Genomic DNA, 21,197 nt, shown 5'->3' with positions numbered 1-21,197 from the left:
TATATATAGGAAGAATAACGAATGAAATCGGATATTTATATCATTAATGCATACCAAATCACGTACTATATGGTAAGGTGGATGTGCCTCATCACCAATTCCCCCAACCTATCTCCCTTAAACGATCTATGCCTCTTCCCTTTCCTTGACACCGTAGCAAGTGCTAACACCATCGATCAAATCTGCATATCCAGAGACAAAAGGCCGCCATGAGGACCTGCATCCTCCTCATCGTAGCCATGGCTGCCATTGCCATGCCCAAGGTGCTGTGTGATGATGGATATGTCGAAATCCCAGACATCAACGATTATAAAGTCCAAGGACTAGGCCGGTGGGCGGTATATGAGTACGACTCCCAGGACCAAGGACGTATCAAGTTCAACAAGATTTTGCGCGGCAGGGAGGACTCGTCATGGTTTAAACTAATCATCAATGGATCATCATCGGACACTATTTACAGGAATTACGAAGCGTCGGTGTATCAGTTAAACAAGAATACCCAGCCCAAGCGTCGGTGTATCAATAAGTTTGTTTGATGTGCATGTTCCGCACATGTTGTGCCTGGATTTCGATGATTGAATCGACTATAGTTAGAGAGGAATGTCTCCTTTGTCTCTGTTCTTCCCAGACTCCATGGCGGCAGCGGCTGCGGCGGCATGCGAGGGTTAGGGCGGTGGCAGCTGCGGCGGCGTGTGAGGGTCTTGCCCCTCCCCGCGCCTCTCGTCCCTCCCCACGCCGCTTCCCCTCGTCCCTCCCCGCGCCGCCGCGCGCCAGCGTGCGAGGGTCCTGCCCCTCCCCGCGCCCCTCGGCCCTCCCCACGCCGCCTCCCTCCACCGCCTCCGCCGCCTGTAGGCCTCTGGCGTCGCTGCCCTCCGGATCCGCGTCCCCGTCCCAGGCCCACCGCCCGCCGGTCCCCTCCCTCGCCGCGTTCGAGTGGGCGCCGAAAGCCACGCTCGCCGCCTCCCTCCTCGCCCCCGCCGCGGGCGGCGGCGGCGGCGGCGTCTCCAAGTCGCCCTTCGTCACGCTCTCCATCGCCGAGTCCGGGGACACGGTGGCGGCGATCGGAGACGTGCCGGTCTGCGTCAATTTCGTCGGCAACAACCACATTGTGGTGGAGCAGGCGCCGGCGGGTGAAGATGAGATGGAAATTGTGAGCGGCTCCCCGCCGGAGGAGATGTACGCGCACTTCGCTAACTTTTATGTCCTAGAATGTCCTAGCATTGCTGTCTCCGTTGGCAAGTTTGATTGTGGAGTGATTGCGATTTACTAGCTGCTATCTCATGCAGCGTGAAATGGCACTGCATGTTCGTGCAATTGCCCGTAGATGAATGCATGGTGTCCTTCTGATCATCTATAAAATTTGCCGGATTTAAGGGCGGAATCTGGACTGCTTAGAACAAGGCCGGAAGGGCAAGAGAAAGAGATTAGCCAGCTGAGGAAGCAAATAAAGCATCTTGAAGAGGAAAGGTGGCAAATGAAAGTGTAATTTACTCACATGTCTAATTTCATGTTTCAAGTCTACGCATCACTATCTAAAGTTATGATGAATAACCAAATGCTGTGCACCCTTTTCAGGTTGAGGGTCTGATGATGGATGTAACAGCTGCTGAAGAGGAGATTAAAAGATGGAAGATGGCAGCAGAAGAGGAAGCTGAAGCTGGTAGATCAATTGAACAAGAGTTCCAAATTCAGGTGCCTCGATACAAAACATATTCCATATAGTTCTGCTTCTTTTCTATTAGCAGGAGATTTGAGTGTCGTTTCATTAAGAAGAAGAAAGATACTGCAGCCTTATGATGTTCCCCTGCGCGGTTGAGAAAAAAAAAACAGACCTTGTACTATTTTACTATACGATTTAGCATATGGAAACTTTTCAAAAAGGAAAAAGAAAGAACCTAGTGACACCAAATTATATGGTATTGCCATCTTCGTCATGGTTTCTTGCTGTGTTCAGTGTCTTCATCCACAAATTATTTCTGCTTGCTATATTCTCGTAACAAACTAAAAGTCTGTACTTAATGATCATTCTAGTATTCCAAGTCCATTACTACATATAGACCTGTCAACTTAGGCTGGTGCCAATGGGGGGCGATACCGCCCCCCTGTCGCCCCAGCCCAGGCGAGAGTGAGGCGAGAGGCAGGCGAGAGGTAGAGAGAAGGCGGTAGTGCTACCGCCGGGCGAGAGCGGGCGCTATCGCCCCGCTCTCGTCCGCGTTGGGAGGCGCGGCGGGGCGGTAGGCGGGCGGTAGGCGGGCGGTAGTGAGGTGGAGCGTTGGCGCGGTGGGCCCCGGGCGAGAGGACGTGACGTGGCGCGTTTTGATTGGTCCACGCGGACTATCCGTTGAACTAGCCGTTATTTGACCGTTTGAACTCCAAAAAATTCAAAAAAAATTGCAAAAAATTTCAAATTTTATCTCCAACCCCCTATAAATACCCCACCCGGTTTTCACTCCTTCCACACCCCATTTGAGCTCATTTCTCTCCTCTACAATCCGAAATCTCTTTCACCATAACCGGTTGCCCTCCAGATTTTCGTACCTTCACCGATCTCTTGCAGTCCGACGGGTCACAATCATTTCCTTTTTTAATTATGATGTAATCGGTAATTTTTTTAGTTGAATAAAATTAGTTTATTGAATTATTTTGCGTACGCGAACAAAAGAGAGTGAAATAATTAAATCTGGAAAAGAAAAGCTGACGTGGAGGAGAGAGAAGTGAGAGCTGACACTATAGCCTCTGCATTGGAGGGGTGGGGTGAGAGTGGAGGCGAGAGCTGACGTGGCGGGGCGAGAGTGAGGCGATGCACTGGACTCAGCCTTAATCATAGAGAGTAATGCCAGCCGAGAAACACGGTAGATGCCTTGATGATGTTATCCCATCATATATAGTCGAATCTTGCCTACCAATGTTCTGTAGTGTATCATGGAAGGCCTTGTGCAGTCAGTAGTGGCAGTGGATGTAGTTGAGCCCCCATTACTGGCACAGTGCCACAATGACTTCATGAAACATACATGGTTGATATAGAGCTGTAGTATCCTTTCTGTGTGGATAGCATGGTATTTTGGGATTTGTGTTCAAGAGAACACATTTTAGATATGCTGATGAAGTATTTATTTGGTCTAACCAACAATTTTCTTGATTTTGGATTAATTGATCTCAATCTGATGGAGTTATGCTTTTTGCACAGATATCATCCCTTCGCAAGGAGTTAGATGAAGCAAAGCAAGCTATGGTGGAGCTAGAAAACAAGCTGAAGTTCAAGTAAGAGACTGCGGCTGCAGCAATGACGGCACGTGATGCCGCAGAGAAGCCCCTAAAACTAGCGGATATGCGATCTTCCAGGCTACGGGAGAGACTGGAGGAGCTAAACTGGCAGCTCGAAGAATCAGATAACAGAACTGACTGTCAGTCGCAATGGCCTCAGGTACATGTGCTGGCCATGGCAATGGTTGGGACTGAAGTCACTGAACTATGTGCGGTTGCCTCCAGCCGAGACGGATCAAACGTCCAATGAGATGGAGTTGTCCGAGCCATAGTTGGCCATCAGGTCCGTGGGCCGGCCCACGGCATGGCTTTTTGGCCTGGCATAGGCCCATCATAGCATGAAGTTAATCGGGCCTAGCCTGGTGCTTCGGCCGATACCTCGGCACGTGGGTGGGCCTGACCTGGCACAATTAGTGGCCTGCTTAAATTAACAGCTCACCACACCATCCAGCCCACATATAAATACATGTTTTACATCTCAAACCCTAACTCTCACCAACCCTATCACTTCCTGGCCGCCGCTCGCCGACACCTGCTCCCCTCCCCCGCGTGGCCGACGCCCGAGTCCCGACCTCCTCCCCTCCCGGCGCAGTGGCGAGCTCGCTCCCATCCCCACCCGTAGGCGCGGCTGGCGCACGGCTTGCCCTCCCTGCGCGGAGGCGCGGCGGCGCCTAGCCTCTTTCTGCCCACGCGCGGGGGCGCTGCCGTCAACCATCCCTTCCCCACCGTCGACGCCATTGGCGGTCGCTGCTCCTTTCCTAGCGCGCCCGGCGCCTGCCCTCCCCGCGCGGAGGCGCGACGGCACCCGGCCTCCTTCCGCCCATGCACGGCGGTGAGGCCGACAGCCATCTCTCCCAACCCAGCCGGCACCTGACCTCCTTCCGCCCTCGCCATGGTGCCGCGCAGCCAGCGCCCGGCCTCCCCCTCCTCGCACGTGGCGCGATGGCGCCTGACCGGCGGCGACGCCCGCCTCCCCTCCCCAAAGCTGCATGGGCTAACCGGGCCTACGTGGGCTAATCGGGCCGTCGGGCCGGCCCGGCACGGCTAAAAGTCCCCCATGCCGTGCCTGGGCCGAGGCTTCAGCACGTGGGCTGGCCTGGCCTGAATAAGTAATCGGGCCAATCGGACCGAGCCTAATCATGCCGGGCCTAATCGGGCCCAGGTCGTGCCGTGCCTGGCGGCCCGAATGGCCAACTATAGTCCGAGCCTCTGATTATACAGATGTGCCATATTTATACAGATTAAAGATACGAGTCCTTGCTCTTTCATTTAGAGAAGGGGAACAGTAGAAATTTGTTTTGGTTTGCATTATCTTGTAGATGTTTTTCCCGGTTTGTTCACGTTAGTTTTGTGGAAAACTCACGAGGGTGTTGGATGGCACCGTGTAATTGTAAAAGTTGCCTCTTGGGATATGGTGAAGATGCCAGATATCCATCCTTTGAGAATATCGTTCCATTCTTAGACGAAACTAGCCTCACCTGATCTTCTGTATGTTAAGTCAGTTGTATACTTTAGGTTGGCAACACACTGTACAGAGAAAATATCTGCTCTGTTGTTTTTAGGTGGATAGTACAGTGTACAAAGAAAGATATTTCAGAAGCTGTACAGAGTATTTCAGAAGCTATTTTGGCGAATACTCAGGAGACTGAAGCTCCAAAATTGTGGTAACTGAGCTGCTGGCCTATTGGTGCTCTTTTCTTGGTGAGCACAGCAGCCCAAGTCAAGTCGTGCTCCAAAATTGTGGTAACTGAGCTGCTGGCCTATAGGTTTTGAAATATAGGTTTTAAACAACTTTGAACTAGATATTGACAATGACAGATCATGACTCATCCATTGTTCATTTCAGGCAGTCCAGTGTTTTGCCGGCACACTCGAGTCCCATGTCCTAGCATCCTGTGAGATTGTAAGCGTTCAGACGTTGTTATTGCTTCCCCAGTCACTTGTATTGTGGATAATATGGCGTGTCAGATTTTGTAAAGCAATAATATGCAGCAGAAATCACAGTAAGAGCCAGTGATGTACATCACCCCCTCTCGCGGAGAAGCTGGACGGCTCTCTGGGAGTCGTTGCTGTTGGCCCAATTCGGACTCTATTGATTTCCACACTTAGCACAATGCCCAAGGCCGGTTACATATAGGGGAGGAAACTTGGCTACCAAGTTGTCCCTAGCAGACTTGAGAGCCAAGTTTCCCCCTTGACTCTTTTACCTGGCGAGGCTCGCCGTCTTCATGCGCCACGTTCAGCTCCGCCGTCTCGCCATAGATGTCCTCCATGGTGCGGTAGCGTAGGGGCTCGCCGCTATGGATGTCAGATCTGGGACCACGGGACTGCTCAGATGGTGTAGAATATTCCAGAATAAGGGATAGGGCATGTTCCATGCCTTATATCTGTTGTAATATACTCGGATACGAGTTGGACTAGGTAGAAGAAAACTACCCAAGTAATACTTAGGTAAGACTCATAAGCTAGTATCCAGGCTAGAATTCAATATAACCCTGTCCCCCCAGAGTATATAAGGGCAGGAAGGGAACCTCTCCAAAGCATAACCAATCCAAGGCAATACAAACCACCACACAGGACGTAGGATATTACGCTTATTGCGGTCCGAACCTATCTAAACCTTATGTTCCTTGCACCTTCGAGTTTCTGATCTCGGCGACACCCTACCTACAATCTATCACCTAGAGAGTATCCCTCGGTGGGCTTGCCGATAAAACACCGATAGTGGAAGGCATCGATGCGGTCCTCATCGTTGGGCGGCGGTGTGATGAACACCACCATGCGCTGCTCGTTGGAGGTCGGCGTAGGCAAAGTAGAGCTTGGGGAAGCGGGAGTTGGTGCAGCCGAGTGGATGTGTTCGACGCTGGAGTGGGCGTCGAGTTGGCCGACGCCGCCGAGTGGCTCGGACTCGACGCCGGGTGGCTCGGCTCAGTGTGAGCTGGAGTCGGACTCGAGTGACTGGGGAGGAGTGACTCCGAGTCGGAGTCGCTGCAGGGTGACTCGGCGCCGGCTGACTCGGGATCGAGGTCGGGGTAGAGTGAGTCGTCGACGCCGAGTGGCCGCCAACTCCCCCGGCTCCTGAAAGTGGATGTACTCGATGTTGAAGTCGTTGAACGATGCCGAGTCACCGCCTGCTCTGAGTCCCATGTCCAGCCGCGCCCTTCATCGACCACGATGTTGCGCACCGTGCGCACGCGCCGAGTCGTTGGGTTGAGGATGCGGTAGGCCTCGCTGCCCTTCATGTAGCCTATGAAGACCCCCAGCTTGCTCTAGTTGTCAAGTTTGCTGACGTGGTTCAGCTCCTTGGCGAAGACCCGGCGGGCAAAGACACGAAGTAGCCAGCCGCCGGCTTGCGACCGTACCATGCCTCGTATGGCGTCTTGCCGTCGAGCGCCTTTGTCGGCAACCGGTTGAGGATGTGGATGGCCGTCATCACCGCCTCGCCCCGGTAGATGGCCAGCATGCCTCTCTGCATGAGAAGAGCGTGTGACGTGGCCACCACCATCTGGTTCCTGTTGGCGGTCGATTTCCATGATTTTTACCGCCAACATTTTCCTGAATTTCATACTTTTATGGCCAAAATCACGTTTAAATGATATATCCTGATGAGTTCCAGTAGTTTTGGTGATTATTTGATTTCAGGAGCTCACTACATAAATTTCGACCAAATTGGGAGAAAACCTAGGCTGACCAGCCTCCCTTAGGCCGGCCGGCCTGGCATCGAGGGGAACACACGCCAAACTTCACCTGCAGGGCCTCAAACACAATTGCAATCAATCCTGACTAGCACATCATCAAGTAAAATATCCTACGGTCGAAAGGCTTGAGCCATGGATTGATGGCCCACCTACAGTGACTACAAGGTCTTCAGGCTCAAAACCACCTTCCTGAGGCATTTGCACACGTTGATCAACACGTTGGTGAATCAGAGGGCTGAGAGGAGCCAGAGATAGGCCTACCGGCCTCATCCAGGCCGGCAAGCCTCTAACTTCCACGCCTCAAAGCGGTGCAACTATTACCGACCTCCTGGAGTGAGTGATCAGAGGCGTCCACAAGAAAGGCGATGACATGTGGCAGCATCCCTTGGCCAGCCTGTATAGGGGAGGTTGGCCGGCCTAGCCCTGCAACGCCATGTGTCCATATTCGCGTACAAGCTACGTTAACCGTCATACCTGCTTACAAGATAAACTAAGCAGCGAGTACCGACCTTGAGAAGCCATAAATAGCTGCCCAAACCTCCATTCACAATACACCATCCTTGGAGAGAAGTTGAGTTCTTGGTTTAGTCACTCTACCTTAGTGTAGAATAGGGAGAGAGTGAGGTGAGAGCTTGGGTGAGAGCCAAACTAGGAGTGCAGCCCGGTTCCCCTCGGTCCTACTCCGACTCTGTAGCCACCTTGGAGGAATAAAACTTATTCAAAGTTTCTCTTTTATCTTGAGTGTCTCGCTAGTTCTTCTCTTATTTTCAGTAAGTTGTTTATTTACTTTTGTTGATATGCGGGATCTCTTATCTGCGTGGTTAGCAAGTTCTATCCATTTGGGATTTCTTCTAGCCTTAACGTGAGGCGGAAGTCAGTAACTCGATAGTTTAGGCGTGGTGCTTATACTTGGTTAGTTACCTCGGGTTGTGTTCCACCCCATGTAATAGTGTGGTAGGTGGCAGGCGGTGACAGCCCTGTCTGTCCCTCGTAGTCCACCACATTCAAGTGTTTTCATAGCAGTAGTAGCAGGTTGTCGTTGGACTCCCTTCTCATCCCTTTCTGAAGTCCTTTCTCTTCCACGTCGTCGACTAGGGGCATCCCGCGCACCATCTCCCTGGTGCCGAGTCACTTCAGGGCCTCGAAGTGGAGGTGCCCAAACCTCTCGTGCCATCGCCACGCTTCATCGTCGTGCCGAGCTGCGAGGCAAAGTGGCTGGGCCACCTCAACTTTGAGGACGTAGAGGCGGTTCTTCCCCCGGTTGACTCTGGCGAGGAGTTGCTGCTGACGATCCCAGATGTGCAGCACCCCGGAGGCAATCTCAACTCGCGAGCCTGACTCGTCGAGCTGCCCAAGGCTGATGATGGAATTCCTCAGCGCGGGGATGAAGTAGACTCTAGTGAGCATGCGGTGCTCGCCCATCTTGGCGGCTAAGATGACGGAGCCGACTCCCTTGATCTCCACACCGGAGGCATCGCCGAACTTGACGGTGCCCTGCATGTCGGCGTTCAAGTTAGAGAAGAACTCCCGCCGCCCGGTCATATGGTGTGTCGTGCCGGTGTCGTGGTACCGGCCGTTGATCTTCTCATCGCTGGCACCGTCGCCGAGGAGGACGCGGGCTCGCTGCTCGTCGAAGTGAAGAAGCACCGCGGCCGCCGAGTCAGTGTGACTCGGACTCGGCGCCGAATGACTCGGCGCCGAGTGAGTCGGCGCTTGTTGACCCGGAGTGGGCCAACTCACTTGGAGAGCATGTAGTATTAAAAAAAGCACTTAGATCAAATTTATTGAAAACATGAAATGGTAGATTTTCGAATAAAGAAAACATGTCATGGGGCTAATGAACACATGGAGAAAATTAATACAAAATAGAACTGGTATTCACATAAAATAGATAAAGATATTCATATAAAAAAAGATAAATATTGCTTAAGACACATAGTGGTAGTTTTGGCTTAAGAGATGTAATCATAATAGTAGCTGACACACATGCATCAACATTCATCTTATGGAATAAAAGAAATAAAAAAACCAATGTGGTTGATTAGTTGCTCGTATAAATGATGCACTTGTAGAGATTACGTTGAAAGCCATGTGAGCGATCTCTTGGATGAAAATAATAGAATTTTCAGTTACTCTTTGGTTAATTAATGAATGGAGAAGGAAGAAACCACATCTAATGGATAGAAGATGTGCACGAAGGTAATCGGACGGTTAGGATAATCAAGGTGATGTGGCTGATTGAGAGAAGAGAGAAATAGCAATACATGCTTCTTAGTGGGTTGCTTCTATATAATATATATAGATTTGTTAGCTATGCATTTTGAGATTTCAATTTTGGGATGCCGCACCCCACAAGAATAGCAGTGTCATTAATTGCTCACAATAATCTGTCAAAATTGTATTATAGGTATCTGTTGCCTACTGCTTAATTATTTTCTCAACAGGCAAGGTAAATATATGGAACCCCGCCGTTCCCCTTCACTTTACTTTACTTTCTATTCCTTTTGTAGCAGGAGAAACCCTTGTTTTGATTCTCATGCCGCGTGGAATCAGATTTGTATCTGGGGTCGTTAGAGGTTACAGAGGGACTGGTTGAGGACTTGGCAGCCAGTAGTTACCTGCAATTTCGACAGGCTTTTTAGTCAGAGTGGATGAACCAAGAAGAAAATTGTATATTTAGAACTCCAAACATTATGCCATTCCTAATATTAATTTTATAAAGATCGGCCTCCAAATATTGTCCACTTGGTTTCCATACCATTAGGAGTATTTCGTCTCCTTTCTTATATTTCTATATGTACTAGTCATATGAATATCAATGGAACATATTGCCCTTCTACTTTTGCACCACGTACCCGACGTCATCGCTGACTTCCGCTCAGCTGGCACGCAGGCTGGCCGCCGCCCCCACCTGGGCTGGCTGGTTGGCCGCCGCCGCCATAAGGACAAAAATGAGCAAAAAATATTCTGGGCATAAAAATAAGCACAAAAAATTAATCTGGGTACAATAATAAGCATATTAATCTTGAGTTCATCTCAGAAATCCACAAGTTTAGTTTGAACAAGTTCATCTAGTTCCATCTTATATGAAATAAAGCATGAGTTTAAATCTTATCACAAAGAAAGCCATCACACATCATAAAAAATATCATTCATCCAATGTGAAGCCTTTTTATTAGAGTCATCTTTTTTGATGCAGCTGCAGTAGTCATCCTCTCAGGACCAGTGGCGATGGGTTGTGAACAGCTGCCCTCTCTAAATAAGAACGCAAGTTGGTTGCATAAAAATATGGCATGACAATTACATATATGCAAAAACTTATTACATAGTAAATGTGTTAATATTTCTTACCTTCTGGTGATCCTTCCTGGAATATCCCTTAGTATTTCTTCGTATGGCCACCTTCCATAAATCCTTTCAACCTAAGTTTTCTTCGTCTTCCTACGTCTCCTTTAGCAAGAGGTGCACCAACAACAAAGGGTAGTTCCACTAGGGGCTATTGCGGTTTTTCCGTCATTGGCTCAATCTCTCTACAATGAGCAGCCTTGAACCTATTCACCAAATAGTACTTATGCACAAATTGTTCAAGGTCAACTCCCCGTGTGCCATGGCTGGTTACAAAGGCCAATACATGTCGGCATGCCTTACCAGTGTGCTGCCATTCAAGATAAGTACAAGTCCTTTGATTTAAAATTCACAATATGCCTCTCAACTTTCTTGGTATGGTCCCAGATCTCTGCACTCTAATTAGCAGATGGCACAATTTTAAAGTTCTAAACCTAGTATTTGCCTTCAGGTGAAGTATAATAGCTGGAAGTACCCTGCCTTCAGGTATCCATAATTGCATAATCATTTATCTAATCTTATCAGCAAGGTTGACAACAGGTAAGTCTTTACGCTCTCTTATCCAGTTATTGAACGACTCTGCAATATTACTAGTGATGTAGTCACATTAAATTTCTGGATTAATGACACATCTATACCATAATAGCTTATGATGGTTTTGTAATCATTTCACTGCTTCTGATGATTTAGTAAGAATTGTTGCCATATGGTCATAGATTATATCTTCTCTGTAAGCCCTTGCTGCAGGAGATATCTAGCTGAATCCTCTAAACCTTTTCAAAAGAAATTCATAAGATGATAAAAGCATTCTTTTTCTCTGCATTTGGGAAAACATTGTTCACTGCATTCTCTAAACCCTTGCAAGCATCATAACAAACATCAAGGAGTGGAGGATCCCCTATTATCTTCTTTAATTATTGCATGAACCAAGTCCATTGTTTTTTCTGTGCTCTTAAACCATGCGTAGATGGTTTTTTGGAAACAGGAGTAGCAATACAATTGCCCCTATAATTTTTTACCATGTTTTTCGGTATTTACACTTGAAAACAGGAGTAGCAATACAATTGTGGGACAATAGCCCCTATAATGTTTTACCATGTTTTCCAGTATTTTTCATGTAATTTTTAAAAATTATTTGAATTCTGATCGATAAATCCGAAATTTTGTGTTTTTCCCCTGTTTCAAAGTGAAATGGTGATTTTGCCCCTACTTTTTGGACTGTGCGAATTTACTCCGCTTTTTGAAAAATGAAGGAAGTGTTTGCCCCTGTTCCGTGAAAGCCAGTTAAAGGTATTAAAATTGGTATAGAAAGACCAATTTACCCTTGCGGATTTGTCCCTACTATTTTGTGAACTTTGTGATTTTACGCTTGTTTTGAATAGAAGAACTGGACAACATTTTGACATGTCTAAAAAGAATTTTCTCAAGCAAATTCAAACCAAATTTTTATAGTTTTCAAACATAACCGAAATTTGATAAATTTTTCAAAATTTTGGTTTGTTTCTTGGTCTTCCCTTCTTCTCTCTTCTGTTCCTGTGCCTGCAGAAGCGAGGAGCTATGCGTGCTCGGGCGGAGCAGAGCACACGGCGCCAGGCGCTCAGCCAGCTACAGCAGGACATGTGGCCCAACAGCAGCCAGTGCTGCTCCTCTGCAAGGCTGCGCTGCGCTCGGGTAGCGGCCAGCAGCTGCGTGCCCGCGCCGGAGAGGCCATGCGCTTCCGCTTGCACGCTCCCTCCTGCGCCGGGTGGCCGCGCTCGCCCGCCTGCATGCTTCCACCTGGTCCGCCGCCGCCTGCGCTAGGGTTGGATGGGGAGGGTCCAGGACGTGAGAGAGGAGATGATAAAGGAGAGAGCTTTTGGATAGGATTAAGGGTAATACGGTTTTTTTCCATTGCTCTAAATGTTTCTTCCATTTGTTTCTATTTTTTTAGTGGGCATCCAAATAACAGAGTTAAAACCAGAAGTAAACGGTGGCTTCATTTTCAAAAAATAGGGGTAAAATCATATAGTTGAAAAAATAAGGGCAAAATAACCATTTGAGTTTGAAACATGGGCAAGAACACTAAAATCCCTCTTCTCTATGGTCAGGAAACACTATGTAAGAAACGCCCTACAGTGACGCGGACAAAGATGACGCGAGGTTACTGCGCGTCACCTCTGTATCAAAGGTGACGCGCGGAGATGACGCACGTCACCTTTGTTCTCATCGGGCCACGCACAGGAACAATGCACGTCACCTTTGATGGATCATATGTGATGTGGCTTAACGTTTTCCGTCAACCCTATTAATGGTGACAGGCAACAAAATAGCCTGTCACCTATAGATCCATCATCGGTGACGGGCTTTGTCCCGGATGCCAAAGGTGACGGGCTTCACTTGTAGCCAGTCACCTTCGGCTTGGCGTTTGAATATATACCACGACACTTAGCCGTTTTCTCTTGCTCTCACAAATCCTAGCCCGATAATCCTCTCTGGGAGACCCACGCACGCCGCCTCCTCATCACCGAGCCGCCGTCGCCGTCGCCTCCGGATATGCACATCTGCCACCATCGCCAACTCCCCTCGCCGCCTCCTCGTCGCCGCGCCACCGTCCACCCATACTCTCGGCACTGCCATCCTCATCTGCGCGCCGCCGACCTCATCCTCTTGGCCCCGCCGACCGCCATCCTCCCTCTGCGCCGCCGCCTTCCTGTGGCCGCCCTCATCACCATCTCGACGCCGGCAACTGCCACCTCAACCTCTTCTTCCTCCACATCCTCGTCCTCCGCCGCCAAGAGGTAAAATCCTTCTCTTTTTAGAAAATGTTTAGTGGATGAATTAATGAATGAATGGATAGATAATTTCATGAACTTTTTTAGTGGATGAATGCATGGATGGATGGATGGATGTATGGATGAATAAATAGTGGCTTTAGATTTTTGAGATGGATGAATGAGCGCACTGTTTAGGAATTTTTCAATTGTCTAGGATTTTTTCAATTGTTTAGGAAATGTATTTATGTTCATATGTTAGGAACAAAATTATAATATGTTAGCAATCTTTTTTTTGGCAAATGATGACATGGGAGAGTGATTAGGGTAATGTACCAGAAATGGTGTTAGTAAAGGACGTTGTTCCGATGTTGGGCTCGTTATGTCAGTGACGTCTACTCTCATCCCTGGCGAAAATTGCTCAAGTCTCAACTCTCGACCTGAGATCAGACGTTGAAACAGTATTGTTCAAGTGCAGCTGCCTCCCAGCAGGTTCCGGCATGTAAAGGATTCGAAGGCAGTAAGCACAACAAAAGTTGCTAAGGCAACCAGATGGAAACGTTTTTCCCCTCTGGCAATTGGCTTGGACCACTGGGTTCAGTTCAAGCTCTCAATTACATCGGCATTTCGCGTCACCCAGATCCAACATTCTATCTCAAGCGTCACAAAACAATATGCATTTGCCCTCAGATCTCCAAAACAGGCTATCAACATATCTCATAAGTGCAAAGCACCCGACCGCAAGAAGCCATCTCACCCAACTCTGTTGGAAACCGTTTGGTAGATAGACTTAAGCTGGCTATTCCACTTGTCGATGGCATTGTACTTCCGCATCCCCTTGGACCTGCAAAGCAGCCAAAAACTCACCATCTCAACCTGACCGCACAAAGCATAGTAATACAGCAACAGGGGGGAGTCAAGTTGGGATTACACACCTGTCTCCACGTTCTAGCAGCTTGTTCACCTGATCTATGTGGCCCTGGATCCGGTTGTCCAGAATCAGAGATACCAACAGCTGCTCGACATCCTTTTCGGGGACATTGAGTTCCTAAATGCAGACCGTGATAAGATTATTGGTGTCATCAAAAATCAAAACACTGTAAATTTAGTTCTTAAATGAAGATGGTAATCTAATAATTGCTGCTGTTCCAACACCGTAAAAAGACATCGAAGCTTGATCTTGAGCATATTTTGATATCCTAAATAGCAAATACTAATCAAGCCCACAGCTTTTGCTGGAGCAAAGAATTTTTTTTCTTTCAAATTTATATGATAGGGCAAAGTAAAAAAAAACCAGTAAAATGTGTAACTCACGTTCCCTTTCTTTTCACAAAGAATATCATGGGCATGCAACAGAGTAAAAATTTACCTGTGAAATGAATGGTATCCTGATCCGTGTATATGGCTTAATAAGCTTGAGCAGGACTTGAGTTCTGATGTTCTTCAATAGGTCCTCAATATAGTTCCGGATGAAAGGATCATCCATTATTGTCCTTCTATTACTCTGCCAAAATCCATTAACATGTATACTGAAAATCAAGAGCTGAAAATTTCTAGAGAATAAAAAAACCGAGCATCTAGGCATAAAGGCACACCTTTAGGATCTTTTCAAATTCCATGATGTCATTCTTCTGGTACGCTGCAATCAAGTTTGTCATTGCAAGGATTTCAGGATCATTTTTGTACCTGCAAACATTTTGAGTTTTCAGGGTGGTAGGAAAATCAAGGACAAGATTTATGCAGGGATCATCGGATGTCTTACGGTTTGGCCTCTTGTCCATCAAACGGATTCACTTCAGATTCCATCAACATATTGGCAAGGACGAGATATCTAATTCACAGCAAAAAAAAAAACCATATGCATCAAGTATGTCTCAAACTTATCTACCAATGAACTTAAGGTAGTAGCCTAGAAGGAGAGAAGTGTATAGGCTTGAATAAGTACTTGAGGCATTGAATTCTCCGCGGATTGCCTGCTTCATCGTAGTTCTTGAAAGCTTCAAAGAAATCAGTAGCAGCTTCTGCCCACTGCCTCTCAGCCATGTGCATCTTACCACCACATTCACGAATTATACCCATGATTCTTGGATGAGGTATTGCTGATTTGATGGAAAGAGCCCTCTGATACAATTCCTGCAGCAAAGATTCAATTTAGAATTCAGATAATCCATTTCAAGGAAACAGCAATCTAAAACAGGATCCTTGCACCTGATACACGTACTAAGAAAATAAATGGCATTGGACAAGAAATGGCAAAAGGGTGCAAAAATGAAGTATCAGTCTTGAGGGTTTAAGGCTACAAAAGCAGAAAAGAAGAGAAACCGTTTTATCTCATGAATGCGCTGGTGTGCATAACATATTACTATTACAATAGCTAAACATTCTCCCATAGATTGAGATAAAAGTTAGGTATTCCATCCAATTTCAGCTAAGCCTCCGAGAATTTGAGATAAAAACTAGTGTTCCATCCAATTTCAAATAGCATAAGCATTAAATCAGCATGGTAGCAGCTATTCTTACAAGTTATTACAGCACTAATGCACTAGGATATATCCGTTAAGCTCAGAGTGAAGAATCCTTGTGGCAATAAAATATAAGTCAGTATGCAAGTGCATAGCATCGAACAACTCAAATTATTTGCTTTACAAGAGAAAAACACAAGATAAAGAAATTATAAGCCACAGCAAAATGGAGAATAATAGAATAACAATTTTCAGAAACACATAATAGAATCACACAACAATAATCTATGATAAAATATTAGACAATAGTAAGCCATAACCCAAAGGAACACTTGCAAATGTGCAAACATTTACCTTAAGTTTTTTATTATTCTTTGTTTCAGTGTACATTTGGATTTCAATAGCATAGACTTCCAAAAGCTGTGTGCCTTTCTTTTGGTCATCAGAACCATCTTCCCTTTGACAAGATTTATGCAGCTCCTTCAGTATCTGCCAGTAAGATAGCATGGGAAATAATTTAATAATAAGGATTGCAATTATTACAATGAAAGTGTATGACTAATGAACTGATCCAAGTACCTTGCTCATGCGGCCATACTCCCCCATATCAAACCAAATTTTGCAAAGCTTCAGGTTTGTCTTGAACCATAATCTCTGCACCACAAACAATAAAAGCTATAAAGAACCATTCAGCACATAAAATGTTAGTCCACTTAATGCAACAAATCCAACCTCATTTTTTGCTTCTTCAAGAGCTTTCAGTGTTGTCTGGTAGAACTCTTGTAAAAGAGAAAAGTTCTGACTAGCTGATCCAGAAACAAAATCCATTATGTTGTTTATACATTTCTCACTGTAGTTTCGGGTCACAGCAGATTTTATGTATGTTAACATCTCCCTGTAGGCATCCATCATCTCTTTGTATTTCCCCAGCTTATAGTAAAGCTTGACAGTTTGTTTAAGAGCTTTAAATCCCCTACAAAGACAAAGTTACAGAGTAAAGCATAAGAAGGCAAGGATAAGAATGACAGTAGAATGTTCTTTTCTGGTAGGATACTTGGAACAATAGGCTGTTGAAAGATTCCCTTCCAAGACTCTATAGCTTTGCTAGAAACAGGAACATTTCAGTGGCTAAGTTTCTCCAAAGTGGTGACATACTTGAAAAGTTCCATATCCCTTTCAGCTGAGGCCTTTCAAGAATTACAAGACCTGCAAGCTATTATTCAAGGAATACAAATCCAAAACAATGAAGCAGATTGTTGGCAATATATCTGGGGCTCCAACAGGTACTCTCCAAAACAGTTCTACAACCTCCCTTTCAAAAGCATCAGACCTCCATCACCATTCTTATGGATTTGGCAATCAAGATGCAGCAACAAACTTAAAACCTTCTCATGGTTGCTGCTCATGGATAGATTGAATACCAGAAACTTGCTCAAAAGAAGGAACTTCCATATTGAAGGAAATAATTACAATTGTGTTTTATGCAATGGCAATATAGAAGAGACAGCCTTCCATCTCTTCTTCTCTTGCACCTTCAGTAAATCCTGCTGGCAGGCAATAAACATAATTCGGAGGGACAACCTACATTTCTTCCAAATGATGAAGAGAGCTAGACAGGACTTTCAACACTGGTTCTTCATGGAAGTATTCATAATAGCCACCTGGCACATCTGGAAGCAAAGGAACAATCTAATCTTTGAAGGGAAAAGAACAACAGTTGGAGGCTGGTTTTCAAATTTTATAGACGAGGCAAGACTTCAAGCTCACAGAATCAAGGAAGACAAACGGCAGGCCTTTCTTAGCTGGGCTGATAGTGTCCACCTTAGCTGATTTCTACTTTCTCAGAGTTTTCTCTAAGGATCTCTCTCCTTTGCTGGCTCCTCAGCCCTTTGTGGTTGGCGGACTTTTGTACAGTTACTTTTCTTTATATATATACACCCTACCACAGCGGGGGCTTCCCCCGCTGTACAGTTTTCAAAAGAATGACAGTAGAATAACAATAAATACAATTAGTTTCATAAAAAAACTATGGCTGAAGAAAGTGTGATTCTTTAGTTATACAGGTATAAAGTAGCCACTGAGGTTAAAGAATCGACTTTTTTAACTTCACTAGAAATTTAGAACAAGGTGCAACACATAGTAGTGTTCATGAATCATGTTTTGACCAAGATTTACCCATTATCGGCGTGGAACATGTTGAAACAGGGAAACGTTCAGGCAGTTGATCAATAAGCAACTACGAAGATATTTTGCCAACCAGACAAATCTAAAAACCCTTCATTACCAGGGTTCTACTGGCACCTAAGCGATTTCAAATCAGTTTCTACGTTTCAGCCTTTCTTTTTCTCCTTTTCTTTTCTTTCTTGCTATGGAGATGTTTTTCATGCAACCAATGTTAAACAGCTTGAGATTGAGGCAGCTTAAACTGATATAAAAAAATGACCCGCAACTGACCCAAATCCACCACAATGAATATAAACATGAGTTAAAGGAAGGTTTAAACCCTGTTCTATAAGTCCTGACCATGTATCTGGTTCATCAGTCCATCCAGCTTAGTAAAATTTTTATTCTCGTAGTAAAATGTGCACTGCCGAATATCAGCTCGCACCATTCAGGTTACCATACATGTCTTTGAGATTTACATTCTTCATCATGAAAAATCGCAACAGCCACTAAAATCATGAGGCAGGAACAGGTAGCACTCTGTATTGCTAAATATTGATTTGGCCCATAAGATATATTGGAGACATCCTGGTAAAGATCATACGAGGACATAAATATTCTATGGCTCCCCTTAGATCCTAAATTTCAGGCACAGGCCTGAAGTAAAGAGAATTTTAGTGAGGAGCGATTTGCATATGTAAGTATCCAAAACATATCCATATGTGAACATTTGAGATTCCTAAATCTTAATGAGAACAGTTAGGTTAGATCCTATATTAGGTGGGCTTACTCAGTATTCACCAAGATGGTCAATATGCTTTAGCATTCATACTGGCATTCATATTGCAACAGAAACAGCAAAAGCAAATGAATCAGAATAGTGAATGTTGAAAAGGTTGAATTAAAAAAAAATTACCATTCAGCCTTTTCTGGCTCCATTTTGACTACTTGATCAAAACCAGCAAGTGCACCCTCTGGGTCTGTCTCAACCATACCTGCAGAAAGGTAGTAATAGCATTTACAATTTTGTTGTCCTTTAAGTACCCAATCTATGTACGCCTCGGTCTGATTCCATCATTAGCTACTGTTTCATAAACTAAAAACAGGCAGGACACACAAGTACCTAACTTTTGAGTGATACTATAGATGTAAGAGACTTATTGGACTCATAGAAAAACACACAGATAAACCAATCAAATAACTGTATCAATAAAAGGAATTGATTGACAGAAATCTTAAGAATGTTTCTGTTATAAATTTTGAGGAAATTCAGTTGGATTTATTGGTTACAAGAAACTGTAGAAAACATAGGGCTGTGACTTCTTCAATCTTCGTATAGTGTATAATTATGATTAACAAACTTAGAAAATATGATGTTTGCAGCGATGTTGTATGTGGAAAAAATATATATCTAAGGAATGACAGAGGTATATGCTGACAAGGAAATCTTTTATATAGAAATAACTGGTGAGATTAGTGGCACGTCGTTTGCATTGAAGGCTACAGTCGCACATTAATCCTTGTTGAATCAGAAAAGGGGCAAGTCCGAGTCCTTGCCTAAATTGAAGAGAGAAGAACGACTTCCAACATTAAAGAGAAACTAAATTATAAATCTCTCACAATTTCTATTCTAGAATATTCTATGTACTAGATGAATTAACTGATCAATTAAAAACAGTGAACTTCCTCTCACACATAGTAGGATAGGTGTTTAAAAAAAGAGATAAAGGCATGAAGCATGCGAAAAATGCTGACCGAGAGTCCGAGACTCACCTCTAAAGCACTGAAAAATTATATTGGTGTTTTAACTATGAAAAATTTGCATGAAGCCACGTCATCATACATGTCTAAAAAGTTGTTTGACTTTTAGCAGCGTTCGCTCACGCAGCCGCCAAGCCTTCTCGGGCACTAGGCGGCACCACTCCTCCTAGCTGCCTAGCCAAAATCCCTCCAGCCCCGCTAGGCGGCCACCTATGCCCACCTATTGCCGACTAGGTGCTAGGCCAGCTGCCCAACTAATGGGAGACGCTGATTTTTGGTAACAAGTAGTGCAGATGTTACGTATTTGTCTATTTGGTAATTGCTATTCCTGTGCATTACCTTTCTGTAGTTATAAAGAAAAATTCTGCGTGAACCGAACTTTAATTGTCAATTACAGAGGAGACAGCAGGTCTAACAGCGAGCAAGAGTTGCTCAGCTAGCTGGCACATAGGCAACGCTTCCTTGTCACAGTTGTGAAACTTCCATCCACCATACAGAGAAAACAGGAACAAATGCGAAAACTGAACAACACACTGATGTCATTCTCAATCAATTTAATTTGTCTATTCCCCACGACCAATGAAATTGTAAATATGTCTCCAACCTCCTCACCTTAATCCTCACTCACCAAGGAAAAGAGGCGCAGCTAAATTGGCAAGCACAACAAAGCGGTATCCATCCGTCAGAACTCAAATGAGAACACTAAGAGTACCATCGGAAAATGCGTATGCGCAATAACAACAGGACTAGCAGATAATCCGGCCGCGCTCGTTTCTTAGAACCACCCGATTCGCAAGAGGAGGAGAGGAAGATCGAACCTTTGGAGTTGTAGTACTGGTTCTCGATGTCGACGTCCTGCTCCTCCGGCTCCTCGTCCGAGTACTCGAACCCGTAGTCTTCCATGTCCGCATCTAATCAATCACCACCACGCGCACCCACGATCAGAGAAACTCCTTCCTAATCGAGAGCAGGAAAACCTAGGTGCGCTAATCGGAGGATGAGCTCTTACCGGATCCCATGGCGGCGTCGACGGGGCGGCGAGCGCGGCGGGAGAGTCCACGAAGCGGGGGCGCGAGGGCTAGGGTTTCTGAGGGGACGAGGGGTTTGCGGCTTTGCGCCTTGCTGAGAGCGGCGAGCGGAGAGCAGATGGGCTAGATGGGGGAGCAGAGGGGACGCGAAGGGAAGGGAAAGGAATTTTTGCGTATAGGCCCCTGTACAAATAACAGGCTCTCCGCTCTTGACCTCGTGTGCTCCACGCGGCCACGCCTCCATCCCATTCCGTTCGGGTTGGGAATTGTTTTTTTTTTCCTTCTATACCCTTTTTCCTGTTGGTTATTAGGGTTTAGGGTTCGACTGATATTTAGTTTCTATATATTTTTATTTACTGGATTTTTTTGTGTTGAATCTGCTCTCCTCCTATCTTTAATTTCCAAGTGTAAGCTGATTGTGTTCAGAAGCCAACAAAAAGAGTGAACGAATTTTCATTTGCTCTGAATTTCTTATAACCAAAAAAAATTGCAAGCACTGAGGTATTAGCTTCAAAATAATGAATAATTGACCTGGGAGTCAGGGACGGGAAACTTTGAGTACTTCTTCCGCCATTATATCGTAGTGTAGTATACCAATTCTTGACTCTTGAGGTTTATTTTTTAGGTAAATGTTGTACATAATTTGTACAATATTTTCAAGGTAAAAAAGGCACGTTTTTGCCAATACATGCAAGTGTTTCTTTGAACTTTCTAAGTGTAGAACTT

General features: G+C 45.5%; 2 protein-coding genes across 4 annotated transcripts; one reads left to right on the top strand and one right to left on the bottom strand.

Moving 5' to 3' along the window:
- The first annotated feature begins 569 nt into the window (after positions 1–569).
- On the top strand, positions 570–3,355 carry LOC112895704 (early nodulin-20-like). Of its 2 annotated transcripts, none has more exons than XM_025963690.1 (4): positions 570–1,176; positions 1,375–1,467; positions 1,576–1,692; positions 3,188–3,355. In XM_025963690.1, the coding sequence occupies exons 1-3, from the start codon at positions 572–574 to the stop codon at positions 1,586–1,588; spliced, it is 711 nt and encodes a 236-aa protein (XP_025819475.1). In that variant the 5' UTR covers positions 570–571; the 3' UTR covers positions 1,589–1,692; positions 3,188–3,355. The 2 variants fall into 2 exon arrangements, with proteins under 2 accessions (XP_025819475.1, XP_025819474.1); XM_025963689.1 differs by having other exon boundaries at positions 1,375–1,482.
- Positions 3,356–13,521: 10,166 nt separating this feature from the next.
- LOC112894301 (COP9 signalosome complex subunit 2) lies at positions 13,522–20,645 on the bottom strand. 2 transcript variants are annotated; one of them, XM_025961962.1, is made up of 12 exons: positions 20,453–20,645; positions 20,262–20,354; positions 18,599–18,677; positions 16,252–16,492; positions 16,099–16,173; positions 15,874–16,008; positions 15,003–15,190; positions 14,820–14,888; positions 14,653–14,743; positions 14,427–14,561; positions 13,993–14,105; positions 13,522–13,901 (listed from the first exon to the last, which is right to left on the bottom strand). In XM_025961962.1, exons 1-12 carry the CDS (start codon positions 20,460–20,462, stop codon positions 13,811–13,813), a joined length of 1,320 nt encoding a protein of 439 aa, XP_025817747.1. In that variant the 5' UTR covers positions 20,463–20,645; the 3' UTR covers positions 13,522–13,810. The 2 variants fall into 2 exon arrangements, with proteins under 2 accessions (XP_025817747.1, XP_025817748.1); XM_025961963.1 differs by lacking the exons at positions 18,599–18,677; positions 20,262–20,354; positions 20,453–20,645 and adding an exon at positions 16,675–18,566.
- Positions 20,646–21,197: the final 552 nt, after the last annotated feature.

The sequence above is a fragment of the Panicum hallii genome, chromosome 5 (assembly GCF_002211085.1).
Source record: "Panicum hallii strain FIL2 chromosome 5, PHallii_v3.1, whole genome shotgun sequence".
NCBI lineage: Eukaryota > Viridiplantae > Streptophyta > Magnoliopsida > Poales > Poaceae > Panicum > Panicum hallii.
This window is presented reverse-complemented; position numbering and strand designations above follow the sequence as displayed.